The following is a 27,308-nucleotide window of genomic DNA, read 5'->3' as shown; positions in this document are numbered from 1 at the left end:
CGGAAACAGTCTGGGAAACCCACCGGGGATCACGATGAGTCAGTATTGACCCAGTGCAGCGAGGTTGGTTTTGATATCGAGTCAAGGCAGCATGGTGATGTAATGGCCAAGTACTTGGCTGCTAACAGAAGGCCAAGTGGTTAGAAACTGCAGCCACCACTCCCGGGAGAGAGATGCGGCAGTCTTTCTCCCTAAGATTAAAATCAAGCAAAGCACCTAGTGCCGTTGAGTTGGTTCAGACTCATAGGGACCCGTAGGACAGCGCAGAACCCGCTACCTCGGGTTTCCCAGGCTGTAGATCTTTACAATGGCGAGCTGCCATCGCTTGCCCCCATGGGGTTTGAACCACCAACCTTTGGGTCGGCAGCCAAGCAGTTAACCCCTGTGCCTGCAGGACTTCTCTCCAAAACAATGACAGCCTTGGAAACCTGTGGGACAGTTCTACTGTGTCCTAAAGAGTTACTGTGAATTGGAACCTACTTGATGGTAATGGATTTTTATCTCAAGCTATGGCGCTTCAGTTGCTCAGGCTATGCTTTGTGTGACAGTCCTGATAAAATACAAAACCCCAATGAAACAGTGATTTTATCCCATTAAAAATATGCCATTAGCCCACCACCACCACCACCACCAACCAAAAAAAAAAATGCCATTATCAATTAAAGAACAGGTGTTCGTTTGTTAAAATTACATTGAGGCCAATGTGAGTCAACTAATTTTTGTTTGTTTATTACAATCATTTCTGCTGTGGGTAGGAAACATTTACCATTATGTATAGCAGAACGCAAATACTGAAGAAGTCAAATTTAGGGCCTTGTCTAAACCAGAATTTGTATTGATTGATTGATCTTAGAGTACTTAAATTTTAAAGCGTCTTTCACCACAATGTTAGGTATTGTTTAGAACTTTCATACTCCTGGCCATGATAATTTTGTGACCTAGAATCATATTTTGAATTTTAACAAGGCTATAGTGTTAATTGCCTGTTAATAGGAAAACATGGGATTCAACAGGCATTCCGAGGCTGGTTAAGGTGTGCATGGTATTGTGTGATCCCTCAGGCCTGGGAATGTCAGGTGGATTTGATGATTTCTGTCTTTAAGGAGCTTAAAACCTGCCGAGTACAATCCCGCCTCCTACTTTATTACTGTTTTTTTAACTTTCTATTGTGAACTGGTGGGAGTTTACATATTAGGTCATCATTTTTGTCTTCAACTACTTCTGCACCATTCAGACCCCTCAATCCTTTGCTCCGTCACACTCCTCCTCTTTCGTTTCTCTTTTGTGCCCTTTTCCCTGTTTTAAGATCTTCTCCTTCACCAGTGTAATGCCTGTCCACCTCTAGCCTATTGCTTCTCCTTCCCTCCCACCTGTGCGAACCACCAAAGGATGTTTCTTTGGGTGTGAAAAACTTTTCTTGATTTATGTTTTAATTGCAGTGGTCTCATACAATATTTTTGCCCCTTTGTGATGGGCTCACTTCCCTCAGCCTAAGTTCCTCCGCATCTATCCCTGTCATTAAGGGGTTTCAACATTCTCTAACGTGTAATTTTCCATTGTGTGTTTGTACTAACGTCTATTTATCCATCCTGCCACCAATGTCCTGTCTACTATTTTTATTGACTCCTGAGTCTCGTCGTGAAAGTGCACAGTGGTTCTGGAAGAGAACTGTGTCCTCACTGCTGTGGAGCATGGCAGGCGCTGTCTGTCTGCCTGGAGCAGTCTCAGGAGATTTCCACAAGTTCAAGTGCACGATGTCCTTCCTGAGCATGCATCTGACAATCTCTTATAAAAAAAATCAAAGCGTTTTAAGAATAGTGTGTTTTAATGAAAACAAATTAATTTCAGTTATTCTCCTGGATTCCTGTATGGTTAAAACGGGGTTTGAAACGAAATGACTTTAAAAAGAAAAAAGACCACTTTGTTGTACATGGACATTGTACGCGATTGTTGGGAAGCACCTAGATTTCTAGAGAAGCTGTTTAAATATGACACATTATTCATCTCCTTAAGCTTTGATTCTTAAAACTCTTGCAGCTTTCAGTGGAATTGATTAAATAGTTGAGCAGTTGCCCTAATAAAAATGTTCATTTGATGTTTTGCTAACTAGGCACTTTTTTAATAAAAATGTCTTAAAAGTTCTTCAGTATAACCCAGAATCTGGTACGTGTTCACATGCATCATTTACTTAAAATAGTTTATTTCACATCTTTTAAAATGGTTACCTATTAAACCCCACCTAATTCACAATAAGAAGTTTTCTAAAAATACATTCATGAGCAAACAGGAGATACAAAACAATGTATATATGTACATAATTACTTCAGATCCAGTTCCAGCTCAAACCAAGATTTTGTTATTCTCTAATCATTTTGCTTCATTTTAACTTTGGAATATGTATTTTATTTGAGTTTTTCTTTTTTAAAAAAAGTTTATCACAATAGCAGCCAGCCATGAAACCTGAATGTATTATACAAACAAATTTAAAGAAAAGTACTGAAATCTGAGGTAAATCAGGACTATATACTTCTTAAAAAAACAATGACTAAGTCCTTTCATGCCTTCTTATTTTATGAACTTATAGCAATACAGATTTATTTCAGATTTATTTGAAGTCTGACTTGTCCTTTTAAAATAATAATGCTACAAACTACCGTTTTACTTACTTTGTTTTGTTCTACTAGGATCTGCAGCTGGAGTGTGGGCAAGGACAACAGAGTAGTTACTTTTTAGGTGCAAACAAGTAAGTAAAGTTCTCTCACAATGAACTTTAAGTGGAAAATAATTGCTTTACTGTTATATCTTGTCATTTAAGCTGGTAAGTTGTATTGGACTGGCGGGCGTATTTTATAATATGCTTTTAGCTTTTTTCACTGTTGCATTGTTAATCATTTAGTTACTTGTCATAATGGGGAGATCAACTTGAATATTTATTTTCTGCTACTATCCAAATCTAGCATGTTAGAGAAAGTCAAGTAAATTCTATTTGAAGATAAACATATTATAGCACTTCGTTGATTTTGTTTGCAAAGTTGGCCTGCTGATTCCTCACGAAGCTTACTTTGGGACATTTTCTTGCATATCCCGGCCAGTGAAAACAGCTAGAAAGGAAGGAGTCATGTTATTTAGAAATTTTAAGATTAACCTTTTAGCTGCTAGACTCTTTGAAAAAGTAGGCAATAGTTAAAATTTGCGCCGAGTGTCTTAAAAGTTACCATTTCATGAAAAAATAAAATTGGCACTTATTCAGTGCCAGCTCTGCACCAGATGCAATCTAGAGGGTAGGGCCTCAGTGAGATATATATATATATATATAGATATATAGATATATTCCAAGCTCTAACAATTTAAGTTGGACTAGAAGTGAGAGGCGTGGGACTCCACTAGTCCTCCCAGTATGCTCTCACTCAATTCATGAAATTCATGAATCATGGGTTAACGGTCATTGGCTATAAACACTAGTTTATTAATAAATATATTTAAATTGACTATACCTCCTAGAAATGTAGAAATTATTTTAACTATTAGGACAACATAAAATTTCCCTTGCATTAGAGTTGTGTGTATTTTGTAAAATAAATGCTTGGTTTTTATTTAACTAGTGTATTATTTCCAATACAGAGTAAAGGCTTTGAATGAAAACCTAGAGAAAAATATTCATTTGCATTTAAGCTGACTTTGTTTAAATACTATTAATTGCTTTATTAAAATTAATTATAATTTCTAAAACAAAATAAGTATACAATCAAATTCATCAGATTATGAAATTTTATCTAAATAATCTGCAGTTTATCGCTTGCTCTACTTTGACAATAGTCAAGAAAATATGTCTCTTGATAGGTTGTCAAGTAAAATCACTCTGAGACTTCTCTCAAGTTACTTTACCAACTAGGAGCCCACTAGTTTTGAGGCCATTAAAGCGAATTTGGGTGTTCTTTAAGAGTCTGGGTCCTCTGGTAGAGCTAGTTCATTTACTTTCTTGGTTTATTTTAAACAAATTTTTAGAAATTATATACTTTCAAAGGAGCCCAGGAAGATGCAGTGCAGATCACTAAACATTTTTCCAGATTCTTTAGTCCCCATTGCTGGACTTTGTCTGTTAGATATTTTCAGTTTTTATATTCACGTTGGCTAGGTAAAATGTTAACAATTTGCCAACCTTCATTTTTTGATGAATCGGATCCCTGCTTAAGGAACTGTATTCTGTATAACGAATCACTGGCAAGGTAGGTTGGCCAGAGTGTGACATTTGGCTGTGTTTCGTGTGCAGGTATATACATACATGTGACATGAGCATGGATGTAGCACTTCTCTTACTGTATTGATATGTCTGCTTTATTTTCGTGACTAGGCAGTGTTTTTATACAAATCATAGGATTTCCTGCTTTCTCCACAGGTGATCAGGCAGACAGATTTTCATTTGTGGGTTTCTACCTATTGCAGACCCGACCAGACTGTCTCATTAGAATTGCAATCTAGGATATAAGGTTTTCTTACTTACAATGGAAGGCATACTGGGTTACCTTCTTTTGAATTCTGACACGGGGATCAGTTTGAAAACGGATCATCTTTTCTGGCCAATATGTAAAACCTAACAAAATATTTTTTAAGAGAAAACCCTAAATTAGTTCCTGTATTTCTCTAGTGACTTAATTACAGTGAGGAGAGTACGTTTAGCTACACGTCTGTCTGGTGCAAACATAGAAAGTAGCAGTAGTGAATGCCAGGTTGAGAGTCAGAACTGGCTCTTCCTGTAAGCGTCGCAACTGAGAAGCTCCCTTAATTTCCTCATGTAAAATGGGACTTTCTTGGTGCCTACGTTGTGTTCTAAGTGTGACATGTAATAGTTGCTTGTAAAGCTTCTTGTCCGCTTAAGACTTAGCGCTGCCCCGTGGCCTTGCACGCAGCGGTGATTGTGGGGATGACGCAGGTGCCGGCAGCGTGTTGTTCTTTTCCGTATCGTGTCACTTGGAGCCCATATGGGGCGTCCATTGAATAAGGGCGGCTGATGGGTTAGTCCTACGAGAGGAAGTCAAAAAGCATTGCTGGAGGGCACCTGTTCAGAACCACGTAGGTTTATTCCAAACAGAACGTGTTCAAACATGCCTCTGCTCGGTGCCGAACTGCGCACATCTCAGTAACCAGCTTGTCTTGGTGTCGCGTACGTGTCTCCAAAAACGTGTGTGCGTGCCCGCCATTGGAAAGAACTGTTTTTAAAGTCTGGGCTAATCCCAAATTTTTAACAAAATTCAAGTGACCACCTACCCTAGTGATTGAAGAGCTGCAACAAGCTTAAAGGACCCCCGAACAACCATGTTTTAGGCGGGTGACGCATGTCAGGGATGTCCGAGAAGACCTCAGAGACGAGTTCAAGGCCGAGCAGTCAGCGCAAAACGCGATGATGGCTGGAGTTTGAAATTCCAAAGGAGTCGTCCTGCTAACTTTTCTTAAAGATACAGGATGCTCACAGGGGTGTGTTATGAAAGTGTTCGCTGGGAAGCTTCACCCTGTTCACCCCACAGCCCTGCTCTCGCCCCCTTGGGCTTTTTGTTTCCCAAACTCAGAGCACTGAAAGGGAACACAATCTGAGTCCCTTGCGCATGCTGGAGTACTTGATGTGGTGTCCGGGGTAACAAGGAGGGCGGGACTCTGGGGAAGAGTTACAGTATATAGACCTAGTAGGATGTGTTGAGATACTGGTTTTGTAGCAACCCTGACGTATTCTCCTATGTGAGCAAAGAGCATGAATGAGTAACTATGCTCAAGGTTGGGGTTTAAATGTATTTCAGGGTAGCACTTAGGAAATTTCTTGAGCAATTAAAGAATTTTAGAAGGTTTTTAGGAACCTGCAGTATGAAGCCCTTCAGTAATCTGAATAGGGACAGGTGCTTAGGGTGCAGTCTTAAGACTTTCTTCCGTACAGGTTTCTTTAGTCCGTCCATCAGTTACGTAGACCTGTGTCTTTACATGCTTCCATCTTCAGTCATTTCACCAACATTTGCTGATCCTTCAGATTGGTTTACAAATTCAAAAGTTGAAGGCATCATTTTTACTTTGATTTACTTTTTCTTAAAAATTCCATAAAGAAAAATCCCAAGTAGCCTAGTGAATAGTGACATCATTTATTGTGTAGGACACATTCTTGGTGAACAAATCAATATTACTTTTTTCTCCAGTACTCTCATTAATATTTACAACAAACATGTTTTAGGAATGTAACCATTCTATTATATATCCATAACATCTAAAGAGCAAGCCACATATATCTGCAACTGTGTTAACAACTTTGTTAAGATACGTAAGATATTCTGTATCTTCATAAACATAGGAGAGCCTCAAGAATAAAATAGATGTATGAGTCTGTAGACTGTAAGCTAGTGCTTTTCCACCCTTTTTCTTATATTCTTAGAGAACCCAGTATTTTCAGACAGATTCCTTTTTTTAAAAAGTCTTAGGAATATAATTAAATATAGAAATTGAAAGTAAATTGAAAATTTCCTCCCTATTTTCAAATCCTGACATTCTTCGCTGGAGAAAGATATGGCTCAAAAAATATCCTCAGGTGCTTAAGGGAAAAACCGCTCTCTCTTATTAGTTTATTTTTTAAAATAACAATCGCGTACCTATTACATATTACCATCGATAGCGTATTCTTTTCTGGATGGACAATTTCAAATGACACCTCTTTTATGGTAGTTTCTTACAGCATTTCTTGGAAGCTTGGTATATTATGCGTCACGTAATCCTGTGGGTCGTTTTTCCAAAAGAGATATTAGGAAAGTTGCTTTGAAAGGCACTGCCTTAAAACTTTGGGGGAGAATCAGCTTTTTGCTGGGTCACTTTCTCCGCATTACTTGTAAGTTGATTTCTCTCTCATTGGTGGTCAGAAGGCGGTTTGAATTTCTGTGCGTGAAGAGTATATAACTGGACCCAGGACCCGGGGTTCCTGCCGGAGGGTGCAGGGAAAATAAGGGAATTTAGAAGTGCCCGGCGTTGTCTCTCATATTCCTGGAAAAAAAAACAAAAACAGTTTTTTACAGTGTTGTTATAGTAAAATGCTCACACCTGGTCTGATACAGGCTTAGTCTCCCAAAAGTGTAAATGTGTTTGCCAGTGCACCCCTGGAGTACCAGTGGCCGAGGTGAGTGCGCGTCTTCCGTGGAAACCCAGTGCTACCGCATTCCCGTGTCCCCATCACACGCATGCGTGCTTTTGCAGAGAGCGCCAACGTGTTGAGCGTCATTGTGTAGGATTGCCTGAGAGCATGGGGTTTTTTTGTTTTCTTTTGTTTTTTTAAGGGTCTGTCACCTTCCTCATTTTATGAAAAAGAAAATAATCATTTCAGGTGTCAGGTACAATGTTCCAGGTGAGATTTGGCTCCTGAAAGACCTAGACGGTGACCCGGCAATTCTTGTTTGCTCAGTCTTCTTGTGACATTTCGTGGGGGGTTGTCTTCTGTCTGTATCAGTCGTTTCAAGTGAGCGTTAGGATTTATATTCTGCATTTTAAATACATAGTAGCTGTAGAAAATGCAGATATCTCCTCATACGTGGTGTTTTAAGGTTCAGAGATCTTTGCAGCAAATTTTCAGTAGTTCGTAAAATAATGCTTAAAAAATGTTATGAACTAAGTTGAAGGGATGAAAATAGATCCTTCCTATTCCTTTCCTTGTGTGTTTTACATGTCTTTCTCTTTGTGTGTTTGCTCTAAAGGAGTCTCCTGAAGTCTGTTGAGGAGGAGCTACATCAGAGGTAAATTAATATTAAATTACACTTGCATTGCTTTATGTGTCATATCGGAGCAATAAAGTCAACATGCCCCATCTGTCATGGAGCTTACAGTGTTTTCTTGAGTTTTGGGAATTCTGAAACTAATCTAGAAAGATGGAGAAAGGTTATGTCTTGCAGTAACCATTTCTGCATTTTATTTTTAAAATGTAAGTGGTTTTGGTCAAGCCCATTTAGTCATGGAATCTTTCCCCACTCCCCCCTGTTTTCAGAGGACACGTGGCGCATTTAGAAGATGATGAAGGGGACGATGATGACTCCAAACAGTAAGTTCTGGAGGTTGATTTTGTTTCTGGTTCTGGTAAAGGAAAAAGCGTTATTTTACGTGATTGTATCTGTCTGAGAGCTGCTATTAAGGGTGATTTTTGTACAGGTGATACAGTATTGAGGGTTGTACCACCACCTTTTTCTTTTCTCTATTCTGGTTGATGAGAAAGCACTTTGGGAAGCAGGCCCAGTTCTAAACTACTAGAATCGGCGTTAGCAAAGGCGGCACATTTCCCTGCTATTTTAATGCTGTAAGTTAGTGATTGGGAGCTGCTGAAATTACCACCGTGTGGCCACAAAGAGGCTTATTATATGATTGATTCCGTTTCATCTGATGTGTGTCAGATGCACACAGTGGGATATAAAAGTTTGTGTTTAAAAAGGGACTCCCCACAAAAAATAATTTTTTTAAAAGACCCCCATAGTTTGTTTTTTTCTTAAAAGAAAGCCGTGACTTCCTGGTAGAGTGCCAAGGAACCTGGCTAGGGGTCAGGGACACGGGTTTGTCTCCCCGCCTCCCTGGTCTGGGGCCTCGGGTCTGCTCACCTCACCTCCGAGGGCTGTGGTTTTCTCATCTGGGACCCTGGTGCTTAATCTTTACATACTTTCTTTTCATTCTTAAAACTCTTAATTTAGTTGAGGGAGGGCATGGGAGGACTGGTAGGGAATGACCAAGGGCAAGGTAACTGAGAGGAATTACTGAAACCAGAATGAAGGCTGCACATGGTAGTAGGACAGGAGGAAAGCGAAAGGAAATAGAGGAAAGGCGTAGAAAGCAAAGGGCATACAGAGAAGCCTAAATACAGACATGGACATACGTAAATATATTTATGATTGTGGGGGAAATAGACCTATGTGTATTTATTTATTGGTTTAGTAGTAGGATAGCAAGTGGACATTGGGCCTCCTCGCACACATTCCCTCAATACAAGAGCACCTTGCTCAGCTAAACGGTCATTTCATGATACCCACCTTCCTGACATCATCACTGAAGACAGATGTGTGCATAAGCAAACGTGGTGAAGAAAGCTGATGGTGCCCGGCTATCAAAAGATATAGCGTCTGGGGTCTTAAAGGCTTGAAGACAATCAAGCGGCCATCTAGTTCACTAGCAACAAAGCCCACAGAGAAGAAGCACACAAGTCTAAGTGAACACGAGGTGTTGAAGGGATCAGGTAGCAGACACTAAGGAACAAAAGCCATCATGTGTGATTACCTTCCTCACATAAACACTGAAGACGAATGTGTGCATAAGTAAGTGTAGTGAAGAAGGCTGATGGTGCCTGGCTATCGAGAGGATATAGCATCTGGGGACTTACAGGCTTGAAAGTAAACAAGCGGCCATCTAGCCCAGAAGCAACAAAACCCACACAAAAGCAGCACACTAACATGGGTGACCATGAAGGGCCGAGGGGACCAGGTTTCAGGCACCAAAGGCAGGGGAGAAAAAAAATATCATGAATGAGGGGAGCGCATGATGGGAACCCAGTGCCCATCTGTAGGCAACTGGACATCCCTTGCAGAGAGTTAGTGGGGAGGAGATGAGTCACTCAGGGTTCAGTGTAGCAATAATGAAACTCACAACTTTCCTCTAGTTCTTAAACACTCTCCCCACCCCCCCAACTATCATGATCCCAATTCTACCTTGCAAACCTGGTTAGAGCAGAGGATGCACAGCGGTACAGATTGGATCTGGAAACACAGGGAATCTAGACAGATGAACCCCTCAGGACCAACAGTGAGAGTGGCGATGCAGGGAGGGAAGTGGGAGTAGAAAGGGGAAACCAATCTCCGGGATCTACATCTAACCTCCTCTCTGGGGGATGGGCAACAGGAAAGTGGGTGAAGGGAGATGCTGAGCAGTGTAAGATAAAATAAAATAATAATTTATAAATTATTAAGGGTTCATGAAGGAAGGGGGAACGGGGAGGGAGGGGGAGGGAAAAAAGGAAAATGAGCTGATTCCAGGAACCCAAGCGGAAGGCAAATTTTCAGAATGATGAGGGCAACGAATGTATAAGTGTGCTTTACGCAATTGATGTAGCTATCGGTTGTGATAAGAGTTGTATGAGCCCCAATAAAATGATCTAATTTTTTTTAACTCTGATTTAATTTATATTGAGTCTTAGCTCTAGCCTAACAAATGTTACATATAATTTGATAGCCTCGATGGGCCTCCTCAAAGATATATTAATACTGAAAATGAATCTTACATATTTTATACTATTTTATGCTGTCATTTTGTCAACTTTGTCATAAGCAAGTCAGTCAGTCCTTACATCACTGTAGTTACCTTTCGGTTGTTATAAACTGAAAGTGTGTCATGACAGTGTCGAGTTTAATTTCAGTGAAGTACATGAAACCAAGAAAGTATATTCACCCAACACACTTCACAATAGTACCTCTCACTGGAAAGATACTGAAAACTTCAGTCTGAAGAATAAAAGTACTCACAGATACAAGTGTTGTAACATTATCTCTGAAATAGTTGTATTTTAGTATTCTTTTTAATATAGTTCTGATTCTAAGCTTTTGTGTTTTCAGTTCAACTATGAAAGCCAAAATTCCACCTCCTTTGCCACCAAAGGTAAGCACACTTATTTTTCAGTTTAAATTTTGGGTGGGCAAGTGTGTGGTAGGTCATGCTCTTTTATTTTAGTTCTACGTTGATAGTAACATCCTAACTGGTTTTCATTTGGGATCCAGAAAGAGGAGGTCATGACGTTATTAACCACAGATAGAAGATTGTAGTTACTTTTGCTTTAATTAATTTTTCACTTACTGTTTTATTCTAAAATGTTCTATAGCTTTGTACAATGAAAATTATTATATTTTATTAATATTCATTTATTCAAATGAGAAAAGGTACCTTTTTTTTTCCGCACCAACAGCCTTACATCAGTTATTGTTAAACTTGATTAGGAAGCAAAAAACCAAGGAATAAACCAGATTATTTGCCAATAGAAGTTCAAGTCATCAGATGGGGACAAATTTGAGCCTGGGAAAATGCGGTCGTGCGTGCCACCCTTCAGGGGGCTCCTTACAGCCCCAGCTTGGTTCTTCTCCAATGTCTTCTCTTGGAGTTGTACCTGATTTTATTACCGGTTTTCATTCCAATCCACTGGGGAATGGGCCGATTCTGCTTCTGTTTCTTGGCCAGGAATCTCTTGATCCTGAAAGTCTTATGAGACGACATGGTGAAGTCGAAGCACCACCACACTCGGGGTGGCAGAGAAACGGAGAGAGGGAGGAGAGGGAAAAGCTACGTTTTTTTTAAGATTCTTTTTTACCCCTGAAATCTGCTCATTCATAGCTAATTCCCTCAAGTGAATTTATCATCACAGAAGTTTAATTTTCAGATGATACTTCTAAAGTGAAAATACAAAATATGAGAATGCTTGGTCATTTCTAGAAACAGTAAAATATCATATATCTCATAAAGCAGTCAAGTCATTTTATAAAGTTAATTCCCACCAATAGGTTTGTTGTGAAGGAAAAATGGTGGTATGAATTTATTGTATAAGAAATTTATTTTATAAACTAATAATTTATAAATTATCAAGGGTTCATGGGGGGGGGGGAATGAGGAGCTGATACCAAGGGCTCAAGTAGAAAGCAAATGGTTTGAAAATGAGCAAGAAAACAAATGTGCAAAAGTGCTTGACACAATGGATGCATGTATGGATTGTGACAGGAGTTGTACGAACCCCCAATAAAATGATTTTTTTAAAGGAATTTATTTTAAAGGTGAATAGGGATGCTGTTTTAAGGTTTGAAGTCGGGTTATAAATGAAAGTTAGACTCTTACCAGACTTAGTATCTGTAGTTTTTCTATATGCCATTTCATTTTATACTATTGGAAGTTCTGGATTCACACCGGTGAATAATACTATGCTTCTTTATATAGGTGTAGCAGAAAGGTAGGGATCTGGTGTCAGAGGCAAGCTTCCTAATAAGGATTCATGTTTATGAGAATGTATAAGTTGTGCAGGCTTTCAGCTGGCTGGAGATTGCACTCATGTGCACGGGAAGCCACTAGGGGGGCCGTACATTGCTGTGTCGGTGTTCTCCAGTAAGACACGATGTTATGTGGTACTCGTCCCAATCTGAAAGATTAAGCATCAGCATAAAAGATATTGACTAATCTCAGAGACCGTTTTGCCCTAATAAGGGTTTGAACTTTGTGTCGCCTCAATGTTTACAATAAAAACTCCATTTAAGCTGGAGATCAGAAGGCCAGGATTTCTTTTCTTGCTAAATCCAAGTGGAAAGTGTTGTAAAAATGAACAGAAAGACATAGAGGCCTTTTTGAGAAGTGGTAAGGGTGGAGGTAGGGGAAGAGACAGCACAAAGCAAAACCTGAGAAGCACGTCATTTGATGGTACATTTTTAGGGTAAATTCTCAATAATGGATACATTAAGATAAATCTGAATGAGATGTTCGCATAGCCTTGTCTGATGAAGACAGTTTGAAAGCCAAAGCTTTTGCTATCCCCAGGGTAAGTAAAACATGTTTGCTAGCCAGGTTCATTATTTGGCACCTGCCTGGTTTATTCCACACACGCGGGTTTCAACATGCCGTCTGCTCGGTGGCTGGCTGCAGGCATGTGCTTTCAGGAAGACATTGTCTTTGTCTCATTAGGGGTGTCTTCAAAAGAACAGGGTGACAGGGGAGGACCAATGACTTCCAAGGGATCTGCTGAGCCAGTTAATTCAAGGGGAAGGGGTCAACTTGGTGACTATATTGGAGGACCCCAGGGGGTAATTTTGATCGAGTTTTCTCGAGGGATACAGGATAGGATGATCACAGGGCTGAGGAAGAAATGTTAAGACAGTTGACAAAGGCCAGGAAAGTTATGCTGAAGATGTTTTTGGTGTTTGTTTTACTATCCCCCCTCCACATACCTGCTCATCCTTCAAGGGAAGCGAGGGCTCTCTATCCTGTAAGAATGGGGGGTGGGGGGGGCGGGGGGGACCTGGCCCCATCACTGCAGCCCTTAGCTTGCCCTCGATGTGCTTGTTTTTGTTCCCCACACTCAAACATTGGAAAAGGAACAGGATTTGAGTCCCTGCAGAATGCCAAACAATACTAGTGAATCCAAGAGCCCAGAATTTCAGGGGATGGTAAGAGGGATGGAGCGGTCCTCAGAAGTGTAAAACCCTCGCTGGAGGACACGTCGAGAAACCGCCTGATGATTGTGTTTGCTAATGGTTGCTGTGAGTTTGCAGCAACGCGGGTTTTGCTCACTCTCATGCTAGTGTTAACGTCAGAAAGCGATTTCGCCTTTGGTCACCCGTCTGTTTTGTTTTGTTTTGTTTTCAGCCGAAGTCCATCTTTATCCCACAGGAAAGTCATTCCACTGAGGATGCTAATCCAGGAACAATCAAGAGGTGCCCCACATCAGAGAGCCCAGCAAAACCATCCCACGTTCCCCCTAGACCGCCCCCTCCTAGATTGTCCTCACAAAAGGCTGTCGTCTTAGGTAATTTGGGGGGGGGGGGGGTGAAGTATGATGGAGCAAAGGCTTGTTTTAGCAGATTATTTAAAACTCTGGTGGGAAAGGAGAAAAGTCGATAGCTGTAGAGATTTTTTTCCTGCGTGCTCCCTCACAATGAGAAGGGGTTTTTATAGTAAGGTGACCTCTGACCCCCATCTGGGGAATTTTGCCCCCTTTATGTCCAGCTTTCCTCATGGAAGACTGTCGGGTCACATGCACAAACAAGAAGAGTAGGTTCTGTGTCTGGTTTTTTTGTTTTAGAAAAGATGATCATGTGTTTAACCCTTTTACTTCATTTAATCATGTTTTTGTCTTCAAAATAATGCGTATTGTTGTATTTTAGGTTTTTATCTCCTATTTAGTACTAGATACTGCTACTTTAATATTATGAAAGTTCAATAACGTTTCTTGGGTCGCATGATCGAAATTCCTCCTCTTCTGAAAATAGTTGTAAACTCAGTGTTTGGGTCAAGTAATTTTGTTTCGATTCAAACATTTACTTAAAGGTAGTGTGCATGTAGGTTTGTCTGTATACCCCAAAGTAGCTGAAAGGAGAGGAGCGTATACAGTCGGGTGGGTTCCTGCCGTTGTGAACCTGAGTGGTCCCACAGGAAGGTGGGAAATGTCGGTTGTCTAATATTTTCTTTCCTTACTTGATAGCTTTCTAAACAATTTTTATGGAAAAGTCATCCTTTTAAAACATATCTTTAAACATATCTTACTTGAAGGAAATGGAGTGAGCTCCTTCCAGTTAAATGGCGACCGAGACGGCTCCTTACATCAGCAACAAAATGAGCAGAGAGGCACAAATCTTTCCCGGAAAGAAAAGAAAGATGTACCAGTAGGTATTTATATTGCAAAGTCCTCCTGTTTTCACTACTGAATTAGTTTTAAAGTTGGTGGGATATTTTATAATAGTTTATGGATACTGTAGTGTCCCAATTGTAATGAGGGAGAGATTTTTCACTCCTCAGGGAAATATGACTTTGCTAGGGTAAATGTGAATGATGGATTTTGTGGTTCAATCTTTAGACTCATTGGCTGTATAGTAACTTTCAAAATACAGTTAAACCTTATTTTTGTGATTAATCATAAAATAACTTACTGTCATTGACGTGAAGTGACTCTTAGAACTTGTCCTGAGAGTCTCTAGAAGTGAGGGAGAGAAGGCCTCCAGATACGGACAGCTCTAGCATCCTCCCAAGACATACTGCACACTGTACATCTCCCAGTTAGTGATAGAGCTGCTCTTACTTACTCAAAATAACTAACAAGGGTGGGGCAGGGAGGGGGCAGAACTAAAACAAGGTAAAGTATTTAAAACAACAAAAATTATTTTTAGACTTGGATATTTTGACAGATGCTAGATCATGCGCTGAGCTTTGTTTTCAGGTGTATGTAACAATCTTTGTTCATTTTTATAGAAATGTCTGCATATTTAATGTGTTCTGTGCATATAGCAATGACCTGTGTAGTAAATACATTGCTTGAGGCTTTTGTAGTATATATATATTTAAATTTTTGAAAGTTTCACTATGATGTAGTATTTCATTAGCTTAAATTTTAGCAGCTCTGCTAATCAAAAATGCAACTTCATGTCTCTGCAAAACAGTATAACCTTTGAGAAATATTCCTTTTTATGTATACATTTTTAATTAGGACCAAGAACTAGTTAGTCACAATAACACTTTCAATAATTCTGACACAATATGCCCATGCCCCTGGTATTTTGTCAGATAAATTATTTCGATGCTATATTGAAACCTGGGTACAGATTGTACAGCTTCTTGACATGATTTACAGCTAATTCTGTTCATGCCTAAGTTAAGTCTGAGAGTTAGAACATTCAGAGCTCCCTAATTAAAACGGACTTAATTTTATGGTATCAATATACAAACATACTAAGTACATAAAATCTTTGTTAAGTAGAATAAAGTCATCAGAAGTTTGCACCAATAATCGATGGTAATATTATACATTCTCAAAAATATACCTCCATGTTAAAATTAGTCTCAATTTCAGACACGTCAACAATTACTAATATTACATCGAATATTTTACTTGTACCATATAGGTGAACTCAATTAGCAATAGCTACTTGGTTTCAACTTATTTCATCTTTTCAATATTTATAATTTATATCAAGTTGAAAGGGCTTGGGAAATAGATAATCCTATTCTTTAAATTTTAAATAAAATAATTTTAAAATTAAAAAGATTAATCTTGAAAGAGATTTAGACTATCTTTTAAAAATATATATCTCTAAATTACAAACTTTCCCAAAGAGATTCTCTTTCCGGGGCCCAAAACTTACCCCAGGAAAGGTAGCGTGGTGAGCCAGTGTCTGGCATTTTTGGAGACCATAGAGAATGAGGACGTATGCTTCTTTTGTTCTCTTTATATTGCTTATTTACTGCAACCTATGATTAAAGTATTCTAATTAATCAAAATTCCAAAGTTTTAAACAAAACTCATTGTAAAACAGAGTAAGATTGTCTGTAAAGCAGAAACAAAATTCACTGCCATCCAGTCTGCACCGTCTCATAGCGACACCTGTGGGTTTTAGCATTTTCATAGGAGTAGGAGAAAACATTTGTAGATAGATAAGAAAAACATGACTCCTATTTTAAAAAGACCAACTATTTCTGGAAGAGGAAATATGGGTGGCCAATCAACACTTGGTCTTTTTAAAAAGATGCTCAACTCTCCTAGCAATCAGACGCATGCAAATTAATAAGAAACATTTCACCAATCTTCGTTTAGAAGAATTAATATCAGACTTGTCCCAAGGAGTTGGGGATCGATGTGCCCCAAATGTACAACTCTCCCATGATACTTTGCAGCTCCATTTCCCAACCCCTCTATCCCCCCTCCTCCCTTTGCATATATTCCCTCACTTTTCTGGGCTCTGTGAATCAGGAACGGGTGAAGGAATGTCTCTGTTGAGGTGCTATTCAGTCCAGAATCCAAAAGTCAGGTAGGGGTAAGCCCGATGCTGGGTCCAGAGGGCACGCTCCACCCCTGGTAGTGATATTCTACCCACTGCTGCTCAGAGAGCTCCTTTTATATGCAGCAGGATGGCATGGCAGAGAATCCAGTCCAGTTATTCACAGGCTACTCCTATCAGTATTTTCCCCACCCTTTTAGACCCGTGCAGGAAAAGATCATTTGGTGGGAATTACAGTGAGTGTCCATAATGTAATCAAATTAATATATGACCGCTCACCTTTTTAATGACACCCCTGTGTCTTCTTTATGCAAATAAGACCTCGGTCCTCCGGCAGGTATTTCCAGGGGCATTAGAAGCAGCTTTTCTTCTGTCCGTTACAGCATATCATTCCTTGCATCCATTAAAAGTACGTAACTCCCCAAGAAAACCCCTAAACCAAGGCTTTCGCCTGAATCCCATCCTCTGCTGAGGTCAGGGTTTGGGCTCATCCTGTTACTTTGCAGTGCCTTCCGACGTGCAGCTCTAGCTCCAGGCACATGAGCGAGATCCAGATTTAAAATTTATCACATAAGAGACTGGGGTCGAGAGGGCCGTGTTCATCAGCTACAGATCCAAAGGTGTGAATGGATACTCACAAACCTGCTTTTTGGGGGGCTGGTCCTAGAAATGTAGACGGTGGAGTGGTTATAGGGCCTATTTTACGGGAGGCTTTTTTAATTCGGATAAATGTATTTGAAACGGGGTTGTTAGACAACACAGCAAGATCAGCAGTGTAACCGTGTGTGTTCTTTTTCTAGAAGCCAGTTAGTAATGGTCTTCCCCCAACTCCCAAAGTTCATGTAAGTACTCAATGCCAAGTAGGTATGTTTCCAAACTAACTATAATGGGAAGTAAGGACTTGACGGTATTCTCTTGGGTAGGAGTCTTTGTCTGCTACAAAGAAGTTCCCTTATTGAAAACATGTTTACAGCTGCTCGTTTAATCTTACCAGATTTCATCTGAAATGTAGGTTTTCAAAATAAATTATGACAAACCATACATGTAAAACATATTGTTCAAAATGCGTTACTGTCTTACTTGCGGCTGTTCTGTAAGAATTGTGTAAAGGGCACCCAAGCATAAGAGGAAGCATAAAATATGTTAAATGAATTGGTTCCAACTCAGCAGCCCTGGGCCGTCCCGACAGTGGTTGCAGTGTGTGAGCCCCGTGTTAGAGCCACCGTGTCCGGCCATCTAGTCGAGGGTCTGCCTCTTCTTCCATGACCTTCTACCAAGCCTGACACTTTGCCCGCCATGACTGGTCCTTCCTCATTTCATGTGCAAAGCTGAGGCTCACAATCCTAGCTTCTAAGAACTATTCTGACTGTACCTTCTAGAATAGGTGGTTCGTGTCTGTCAGTCCCTGGCATAGTTCAATGCTCGTCTCCAACGCCATAATCCAGAGGCATCAGTTCTGAGGTCTTCCGAGGTCGCGGTCGAGCTTTTGCATACAGGTGAAAAGATTGAGCCAAGCGCACCTTAGACCTCAAGTTCTTGGTGCCCATAAGATAGAAAGATGACATGTCTATTCTAATGTCTTTTTAAATAGTGAACAGAATTTTATAAAGTCAAAGAAATCCCGATGAAGCATCTTGTCCAAACCTTTTCCCCTGAGAAAAACCGACCCACAGATCTCAATCACCTAGATCTCCAGCTAGACCGACCACTTGAATTCTGTGGGTGCCTTGGAATCAGTGGCCGTGTCTCTTGGCAGTCCCATGAAAAATGTTGCTGGGTCCTACGCCATGTTTGAGATCTTCGATGGACCTCAGCCGATGGTGGCCGCTTCACACGCACTGCCTTCCAGCCTAGGAGGCTCAACGTCCACCACTGTTTGGACAGTAGTCCAGTAAGGCCCATACAGTTTGCATTGGCTAATTTTTCAGAAATCCATCCCTAGCCTTTCTTCTTGGTCTGTGAAGGCCCGCTTTGGTTCAGCACGATCGCAGCAGGCAAACCCATCATGGGACAATGGTACTTACCCTGTTAACAGTGCGTGCTACAGTCCCATCAGACTCTCCCTCACCTTCTCTGACCCAAGCCCATCAGGAAGTCTTTGGTGGGAGTTACACAGACCAGAGGGCAAAGCCGATCAAGTAATTGACTGCGTTGCAGGAATGTACCTAACTGCTTATCGTGCTGCAAAATAAAACCTCACCTCAGGGATGCAGCTTGACCAGGGAAAACTGATCATTATGGAATACTATCAGACCAGGCAAGATGCTACTATTTAAATTAGCTGAAGGTTATAAAGCTTGATTGTTTTGAAGCTCATTTTGTCATTTAGGATTTTGAAGGATTTATGGCACCATAGCATAGGGACTTTGGTTAATTTTTTTTAAAAGGCAGTTATTGGAATTAGTTATATATACCCTTTCTGCTCGATACCAGAAAACACTTTTTTTTTCCCCCTTGGTCTCCTATGACCTAATGATATTACCAGACCATTTGCTTGTTTTTGTTTTGGGTACTAAACCTTTGAAATACAGGTTGGTGGATTCGTATGAATTAAAAGGAAATACTAAGGTTCATTGTTTGGATTGTTTATGTTAATATTTTAAGTTCGCTATTGTCAAGTTTGCTCTCAGGGTGTTACCTCAGCGTGTTACCAGTGTTTGTGAAGAAAACATTTCCCCTATAAAATGATCGACAATGCTGTTCTTTCAGTTGAATACAATAAGGCAAATATAGAAATTTCCTCTGACCAAATACATTTTAAATGTTTTCCCCCAAGTTGTTTGTGGTAAAAGTGGTTAAATTAATGAACTTTTGTAACTTGAGTATTTATTCTAACAAGAACAATGATTTCAAAAGTAAGTTTGTGATTTGAAGACATATTAAAGGCTCAGATGAATGATGTTCTGTTCTCATTATAAAGTATTTTTGAAAGATTCGTAAAGTTTCCTGTACATATTAGCATTACAAACTGAAATCATTTTTAAGTCCTTCTATAAAACTAATCAGACTGATAAATTTTTTAAAATAGGTCTATATGTTTTGAGAGTACAGTATAAGGTATATTACAAAGGGCCTTCAGAAAATTCATGGAAAATGGAATTGAAAGACAACTTTTGGTGATACCATTTTTAGAATCGTGAAACAAAACAAGGAGCATTTCGACTTTTAATAGGTATTATCTCTTTTTTACCAGGGAAATAATGTCCTTCTGATAAGGAAGGCACTCAGGTAGCACAGTGGATTAAGCATTGGGCTGCTAACCGAAGGTCAATGACTAGAACCCACCAACCACGGCCCCGGCGAAAGGGAGGCTGTCTGCTTCTACTCGCCCTGTCGGGCTGCTATGAGTTTGAGTCAACTCAGTGGCAGTGGGGTTTCGGTTTGACATAAAGCGTGGTATTAATACTCCTAAAAGCAATTTCCCCCCCTGGCTCTTGGTTGCTACTATTGCTTTGTTTAGTTGGAATGATAAAAGTAAAATCTTTTCCTCGCTGACAACCATTCTTGTTCCCTGAACCTCTGTAGTGACCACTGTTTGATAGACCTTGCTGTCCGTTTGAGGATTCCCACGTTTAATTTGCCACCTACAGTTTCCCACACAAGGCTGGAAAGGAGTTACATGGTGCCAAAGCCTGGTGTTTGTCTCTGTTTCATGTGGGTCTTCTGTTTTCCAGATGGGTGCGTGTTTCTCAAAGGTTTTTAATGGCTGTCCCTTGAAGATCCACTGTGCGACCTCATGGATAAACCCGGACACCCGAGGTAGTGGTTCATGGCTTTCAGCCCTGTGTCTCGCTTTGTCTTCTTCTTTAACTTGGGGCCCAGATAGATTTTTTTTTTTTTTTCAAAAATGTGTTTGGGTAAAACAAAGAAACATGTTTTTTGGTGCCTGTGTTTTTATGTGATTGTCAGTGTTGTTTCTGTTTACTGTCGCTGTGTGGGCTGATACTTAGCCACAAAGTTCCATGGTACAGTCATCATGTGACCACATGTGACCCTAACTTTCTCCTGAAGCCCCTCCTCTGCTGCTCCTGACTAGTGAGAGAGCTTTGCCTTTGAGGAATAGCTGTTGATGAGGCGTTTAGCTGTCGAAGATCCTTATTTAGCCCTCTACCTGCTTTTCAGGAAAAAAAAAAAACCTATAACTGTTCAACTGTAGCCAGCGATCCCAGGGTCAGCTTTAGGTCTGCCCTTTCGCAACCTCCCGAGATCTGGCCAGCGATCCCAGGGGTTGGCACCGCCCCCTTGGGAAGCAGTGATCACTCTGGAGGATCGCTGTCCTCAGAGAAGAGCTCATCTTGAGAATAATGGTCAGGAGGCTCTACAGCCTGTCTGTGCCCCGTCTCGCTGCTTATAGCTCAACATCTGTGTAAGGCAAAGGCAGATGCACGAGGGGACAATCCCTTCATGTTTTCATTCTATTTTCTATGAATATTTTGAAGCCGTCTCGTGTGTGTGTTTCGGTGTGTCGGGATAAATCTGTGAGGATAAGTCAAAAAGCATTGCTACAAAATCGTAACTTTTATTTAAAACCTCCCAGTGGGAAGCGCTTGTTTCTTGGCGGATTCTCCGGCTAGGTCTATATACTCCTGAAGGCTGTGTTTCCATCTCCTACCTTCCCCCAGAGAATTCTGCTCTTGGTGATTCACGCAATGCTAACATGGGCGACTGTCTTGGCACCCTCTGGGGGCGGGCCCGGTTGTGTTCCTTCCTTTACAATGTTCCTTGAATTGGGCACCACGGGAAAGCCGAAAGGGCAAGATCAAGGTTGGAGGGTGGATGGAGAAAGTCTCCCAACAAAGTCCCCGCAAATTCTCTCTTGCTGCCTTCGAAGAGTGAGCATAATGGAAATAAATTTCCTGGGCTCAACTTTCCTTGCCTTCTCCTCACCAGCGCAGCTTTCCATTGTCTTAAGACTTCTTCATAAGGTTGTCCCCTGTCCTTCAAGAAAAACTGTCCAGAGATGATGCCTTTGGGATCCAAGCACACAATCACGCTGCGCTTCCAGATTTCCTACCTGGAACGGAACTGGCCCGGCACAAGGCCTCAGCAGCCACCACTCTCATTGGCCCTTCCTGTAGACGGCTCTCTAACGAGACTAAAGACAAGTGAAAGAACTTGTCCGCCACCATCCACCAATCATAGAGCCATGGCTGGACCCTCCTTTTCCTCTTTCTGGTAGAATAAGCCTGTGTGTGAACTACAGTCCTAGAGCACCACTCTTTGGCATACCCTTAGATGCGTATGCATGTATACATATGCACGTAGTAAATAACTGTATTATCTTAATAGCTAGCTGATGTATGGAGACAGACAGATGCATATGTGTGTACGCTGGTGTATCTGTCTTACATAGATATTGTTATGGATGTGCATGTATCTAAATGCACATACATGTGTATATTCTTATTTCAAAAAATCCAATTAGGTAAGTGCTTTTATTTCACAGGTAGGGAAGCTGACGCTCAGGTTTGCAGTTTCACGACCACCGGCTGGAAGTGCTGCGGTTTGAACCTAGTTTAATCTGACCACAAAGCTTATGCTGTTGGCCTGGCGGTCGTCATCCTAAGTACAGTACAATCTAGGGCCCTTCTTGGCATGCCAGGTTGTTCCCAACACACGTCTGTTTCATTTGGAAATGCTCTTGGACCTGTTGTTTTATGTTTTCTGTAAAACAACTGTGGGTCGGCTTCTCTGTCTGTTAGAAGATGCTCAGCACCCTCGCAGGTACTCAGCTTTTAGTAACCCTAATGAGGTGCATATAATAAGTGCCCACCTGTCAGCAGTTTGTTGAGTCTAGATGAGCAGTTCGTGATTGACTTTGGCGGGTCAGTTTCACTTAATCTTTTATTGAGGAGGGTTTTCTGAAAAGGTGCAGGCCCTCCCCCCGCCCTGAGTGCCCTTGGACGAGGGAGGAGGCCGGCGTGCCGCTGCACAAAACCCCCTCACGTAACCGTCTTCCTCACCCTCACCGCTTCCAGCTAATGTTCGCATATCATGCAGCGTCTAACCCCCTTGCATTCAAATAAAAAATAAGTATTCATTGCTTATCAATCCCAGTGATTCTTACATGCTAATGCACTCATCACTGAATTTCAGATTATAAAGGTATTTTATTTATGCAAACCAGTTAGAGGATTTTTCTTTGTTGTTGTTATTTCAGATCAATACTTGATATTTGGTGCCGAAGAAGGGATTTATACCTTGAATCTTAATGAACTTCATGAAACATCAATGGAGCAGGTATTTTGTACTGTTTAAGTTCTTTTAAGTAGACAGTAGGTTAAAAGTAAGTTTTAATGATAGGATTTGCTCATTAATAAACCCTTCATGAAGCATACATTATATACCAAATAGTGCAGACAGACGGCTGCTACCCAGGACTAGTCCTGCCCCCACTAAAGCTCCGATCTAGCAGGGAAAGCAGATAGAAACCCACTACACCACTCAGGCTGGATCTCACACTAGGAAGAAGTACAAGGAAGTACAAGGTATCAGACAGAGCGTCAGTAGCCACGAGGTGCCTCTTGTAGGGAGACCAGAAGGTGACAGTGAAGGAGCAGCCAGTACGGAGGGAGTGATGGTGTCTTCCATGTGGGCGCACTGACTTGAGCACCTTTGCAATGTGAAATGAATTCTTCATTGTCAATGGGCGTTGGAGAGAAAATGCTTCCAGTAAGGATGCTTTTGTTATAGCCAAGCATTTCCACCCTTCCTCGTCACGTCACAGCTTATTTTTATCCTATTTTCTAATAAGACCTAAGCAATACTTAGAGCTGTGTGCTGAAAAAATAACTTGTATTAATTATGCAAAGGTGGTAATATTTTTCTCGACTATAATGAGATGCCCCCAAATTGTATTCTTTGTAACAGTGTTAATTGCCATGCGTAAGTAAAGTAAACATCAGCCTAATTGAAGAGACTCTTTCCCAAAGCCCCCCAGCAGCCCCAGTCTGCAGTAGCTCCTCACAGTGGGGGCCTTGACCTTTGGAACTGCACTGTTACTGTCAGAGTTACTCTCTGAACAGCGAGTGCTTGGGGAAATTAAGCGCGTCTCTATCTTGCAAGAAAAGGTGTGTGTGCGAACTCCTGAATTTTTAAATCACACCGTGAAGCTGATCGTTAAGTTGGCAAACGGAGAGGCACGATTCGCTAGATAGACTGTGCAGACGAGCGAGGGGACGGCGCGGAGCAGGGGTCCGATCGGAAACCTGAATCGGCGTTCATTAATTATGGCGAACAGCCATCGAGTGCCCCTTTAGAAGGCGCATCTCTTTTACTCTTCACAACCGCTCTGTGAGGCAGAGGTTTGCCATTTCTAGATAAGAACACTGAGACAGATTAATTACCTGAGGTCAAGTTAGCGGGAAGAGCAGATAGCTGAATCTAGGCATCCAATTAATTGCAGGTTCTACTGAGCTGGTACATGTACTCTTCATGAAACTGATTATTTTGCCTGTAGGCTTATCTTGGGAGAGGAGTAGACGTTAGAAATTCAGAAAAGCTTTAGAGTTTAAATAGATGAGGTTAAAAATGAAAATCAGAAACTAAATCCAGTACTTCAAAACCTTTACAGGAACAGCTGTCCGTTGTCCCCATGGTGACAGGATAATACATAGGAAAGGAATTTATATTAAATAAGCAAACACACTAAGATTTTCCACTATAGGATCGCACAGTAATCCATAGATGTAATATTAGAGAAATACTTTGTAAGTATTTATATAAAAATAAAGCCGATTCACCACTGCTCCTGTGTGCTGTGCTGTTAGGCAGCCGGACCACTTTCGCTGCATCATGTTCTCAATCCAGTCAGTGACAGTAGGCTGCTATGTTGTCTTTTCAATCTCAGACACTGCTATGGGCTCGTTTTCCAAATGAAAAACGATGCCTCGTTTATCTTGTTCAGAGAAACAACGTGTTTCCTATGAAACCATTTCCCAAATAAATGAAACCATCAGATTTTGCTTAAATTGCTTCTTCAAATTTTATTACTTTTTTTTTTTCACTTAATAGCAGAACTGAGTTTACCTTTTACAAGTAATCAGGTCCATCATTGAGCCTTACTAAAGTAATGTCCTCAGAGACCTTGATAAGTTGCATATTTGTCTCTCTTTTATATATATATATAATTGGTGGCTCATACAACTCTTATCACAATCCATACATACATCCATTGTGTCAAGCACATTTGTACATTTGTTTCCCTCATCATTTTCAAAACATTTGCTTTCTACTTGAGCTCTTGGTATCAGCTCCTCATTTTTCCCCTCCCGCCCCACTCCCTCATGAACCCTTGCTAATTTATAAATTATTTTTGTCATATCTTACACTGTCCAGTGTCTCCCTTCACCCACTTTTCTGTTTGGTCTCTTCGTTTTCTACAACTCATCCCAGTCTGCTTTGGAGTGGCCCAGTAGGAAATACCAGAGCAAAGCCCAGCAACGAAGCTTGTTCATTCAGATGCTTAGCTATAGACGCATTGATGTTTCTCAAACATGGTCATGCAGCAGAATCCCCAAAGACCACTTGTTTCACATGTAGAGTTTCTGGGACAGAGCTGCCATTGGTCTGGAATGGGAGCCTGAGTAGCGTTTTCATTCCTCCCAAGTACCCAGGCGGTCCTGATAGTGCCGAACCATCGGTCCGGATAGTCATGAGGTGCCGATGTCTTAATGAGAGTAGCTGGTTATCCCTGCACGTGTGTGGGTGGGGAGTGTTGTGTGAACCCTCTCTTCACTTGTAAGTTTCCCAAAAAGCCTGTCCATTGTTTGTTCTGTTTTGCTTTTGTTTATTTTTTCATTGTGATTTAGGTGAACGTTTACTGTGCGAATAGGTTTTCCAGTGACAATCCACAGGCATTATTTCATAATGTTGACTGTGGTCCCCACGGTGTAACAACGTTCTTCAGATACATTCTTTTTTTGTCCTTTCCTATTTCTCCCTGAATACTCCCGTTGGGTCTTGGGTGACTCATTGCTCTGTGGCGCTCGTCCCTCCCTGCGCAGACCTCTCAGGGTGTGCGGACTCCTGGAGCCAAGCTTGAAGACTGACAGAAGGCCACAGGCTCTGAGGGTCCGCCAGTCTCTTAGCAGACTAGTCAGCCTGGTCTTCTTTATAAAGCCACATTGCCCTCCCATTTTATCCAGCACTTTTCACAGTGATAAAGAGCCCTGCTGGCATAGTGATTACATGTTGGACTGATAACCTACAGGTCAGCAGTTCAAAACCAGCTGTCGTTCCCGAGGGCAAAGATGAGGCTTTCTACTCCCATAACGGTTTGCAGTCTTGGAAACCCACACGGGCAGTTCTTCCCTGCCTTAAAGGGTCACCATGACTCCCAGTTGTCAATGGCAGTGCGTTTGGAGGTTTTTATGGTTTAGATCAGGCGTCCTCAAACTACGGCCCGCCGAGGACATTTATTCGGCCCACCGGGTGTTTTTGCCCCATTTGTTTTTTTACTTCAAAATAAGATATGTGCAGTGTGCATAGGAATTTGTTCATAGTTTTTTTTTAAACTATAGTGAACTCGGCCCATTTAAAAAGTTTGAGGATCCCTGGTTTAGATAGATTTCAGTAACACATTATATATATATATATATATATATAATGTCTGCTTTATGGTTTAAAACTTTCCTCTGGACTCTCTCTTACCCATTCTCCCATATACGATGTTTTCACATCCTATTGTCTACTGTGTATGAGCCTTTTTTCTTTTCTTTTTAATCTCCTCGACTTTCGGAGCCATGCATGTCCAGATACCTAAATAACACATTTCTTAGTACACATAAGAGTCTTCAAGTTTAGTCTGGCTGTGATTTTTCAGCTTAAGAACTAAAGCAAAGGCGTGGACTCTGTCAGCCAGGCGTCTTAAGGTGACATGTGCTCGTAAGGGACACCTGGGCTGATCACCTGCTTAGACGTGGTGCGTGCGAGCACGTGGCTAGGTTCTTTCCTCCCAAGTAGATACTGATGTTGGCATAGCATGGTGTCTTTAAGTGCTATAGAGAATGAATTTCTACGAAATAAAAGGCATTTCTTTTTGAAGCACCAGCCTGTCTCTGGTGCTTACATTGCTGCTGTGTATTGATTACCCTTTAACCTTTGTTCTCCCCTCTTCCCCCCACCCCAGCTATTCCCTCGCAGGTGCACCTGGTTATATGTGATGAACAATTGCTTGCTATCGATATCTGGTAAGTGTTTTGGGTTTTCAGTGCTTTATACTGGCGCTGTTGACTTGGTTCGCTTTCATGCCACATATGTACTTTTCTCTGCAGGGAAAGCATCGCAGCTCTATTCCCACAACTTACCGGGCCTGTTTGATTACGCACGACAAATGCAAAAGTTACCTGTTGCCATCCCAGCACACAAGCTCCCTGACAGAATCCTGCCCAGGTAAACAGGACAGGGCGCCCCACTTTCAACCTTCACTGACACTGTGCTTATTCATTTGAACAAGTATTTCCGCGACAGAAAGCATACTCTGTTCGTGTTAGTAGAAATCATTGTCATGGGGGAAAAATAAAAGAATTGTCACTTTTTTTCTAAATTTTACACTTGCCAGTTACCTCAGATAGACTGAGTTTTTGGTGTTTTTTTCTGCAAGGTTAAAACTGAAATATTTTTTTAGAACCTACTAGAATGTTTACATTACACATAGTGGTTTTCTTTCGTGGCATATTTGTGTTAGCTTGTGTAAAATGACTATTTCTCAAAGTTCATAAAATTAGAAATTTAAAAAAAACCTTTTACATTAGGGATTGATGACTTTGGAATTAAAGGGTAATGCTTCGATACATTCAGGAACTTGTC

The 27,308-nt window shown here is 41.0% G+C and overlaps 1 protein-coding gene across 3 annotated transcripts in view; it reads left to right on the top strand.

Annotated features, from left to right (window-relative positions):
- Positions 1-27,308, top strand: part of MAP4K3 (mitogen-activated protein kinase kinase kinase kinase 3) — a 180,041-nt gene that overhangs the window by 132,878 nt on the left and 19,855 nt on the right. For all 3 annotated transcript variants that reach the window (XM_075535824.1, XM_075535823.1, XM_075535825.1), the window contains 11 exons: positions 2,685-2,743; positions 7,713-7,751; positions 8,000-8,053; positions 10,599-10,641; positions 13,378-13,537; positions 14,281-14,393; positions 17,300-17,341; positions 20,174-20,258; positions 22,660-22,739; positions 26,629-26,689; positions 26,774-26,891. In XM_075535824.1, coding sequence (XP_075391939.1) covers positions 2,685-2,743; positions 7,713-7,751; positions 8,000-8,053; positions 10,599-10,641; positions 13,378-13,537; positions 14,281-14,393; positions 17,300-17,341; positions 20,174-20,258; positions 22,660-22,739; positions 26,629-26,689; positions 26,774-26,891 — 854 coding nt within the window. The remainder of the gene's footprint in view (positions 1-2,684; positions 2,744-7,712; positions 7,752-7,999; positions 8,054-10,598; positions 10,642-13,377; positions 13,538-14,280; positions 14,394-17,299; positions 17,342-20,173; positions 20,259-22,659; positions 22,740-26,628; positions 26,690-26,773; positions 26,892-27,308) is intronic.

Source organism: Tenrec ecaudatus, chromosome 17 (assembly GCF_050624435.1).
Source record: "Tenrec ecaudatus isolate mTenEca1 chromosome 17, mTenEca1.hap1, whole genome shotgun sequence".
NCBI lineage: Eukaryota > Metazoa > Chordata > Mammalia > Afrosoricida > Tenrecidae > Tenrec > Tenrec ecaudatus.
Note: the sequence above shows the minus strand (reverse complement) of the source record. Positions and strands in the feature narration are given on the sequence as shown.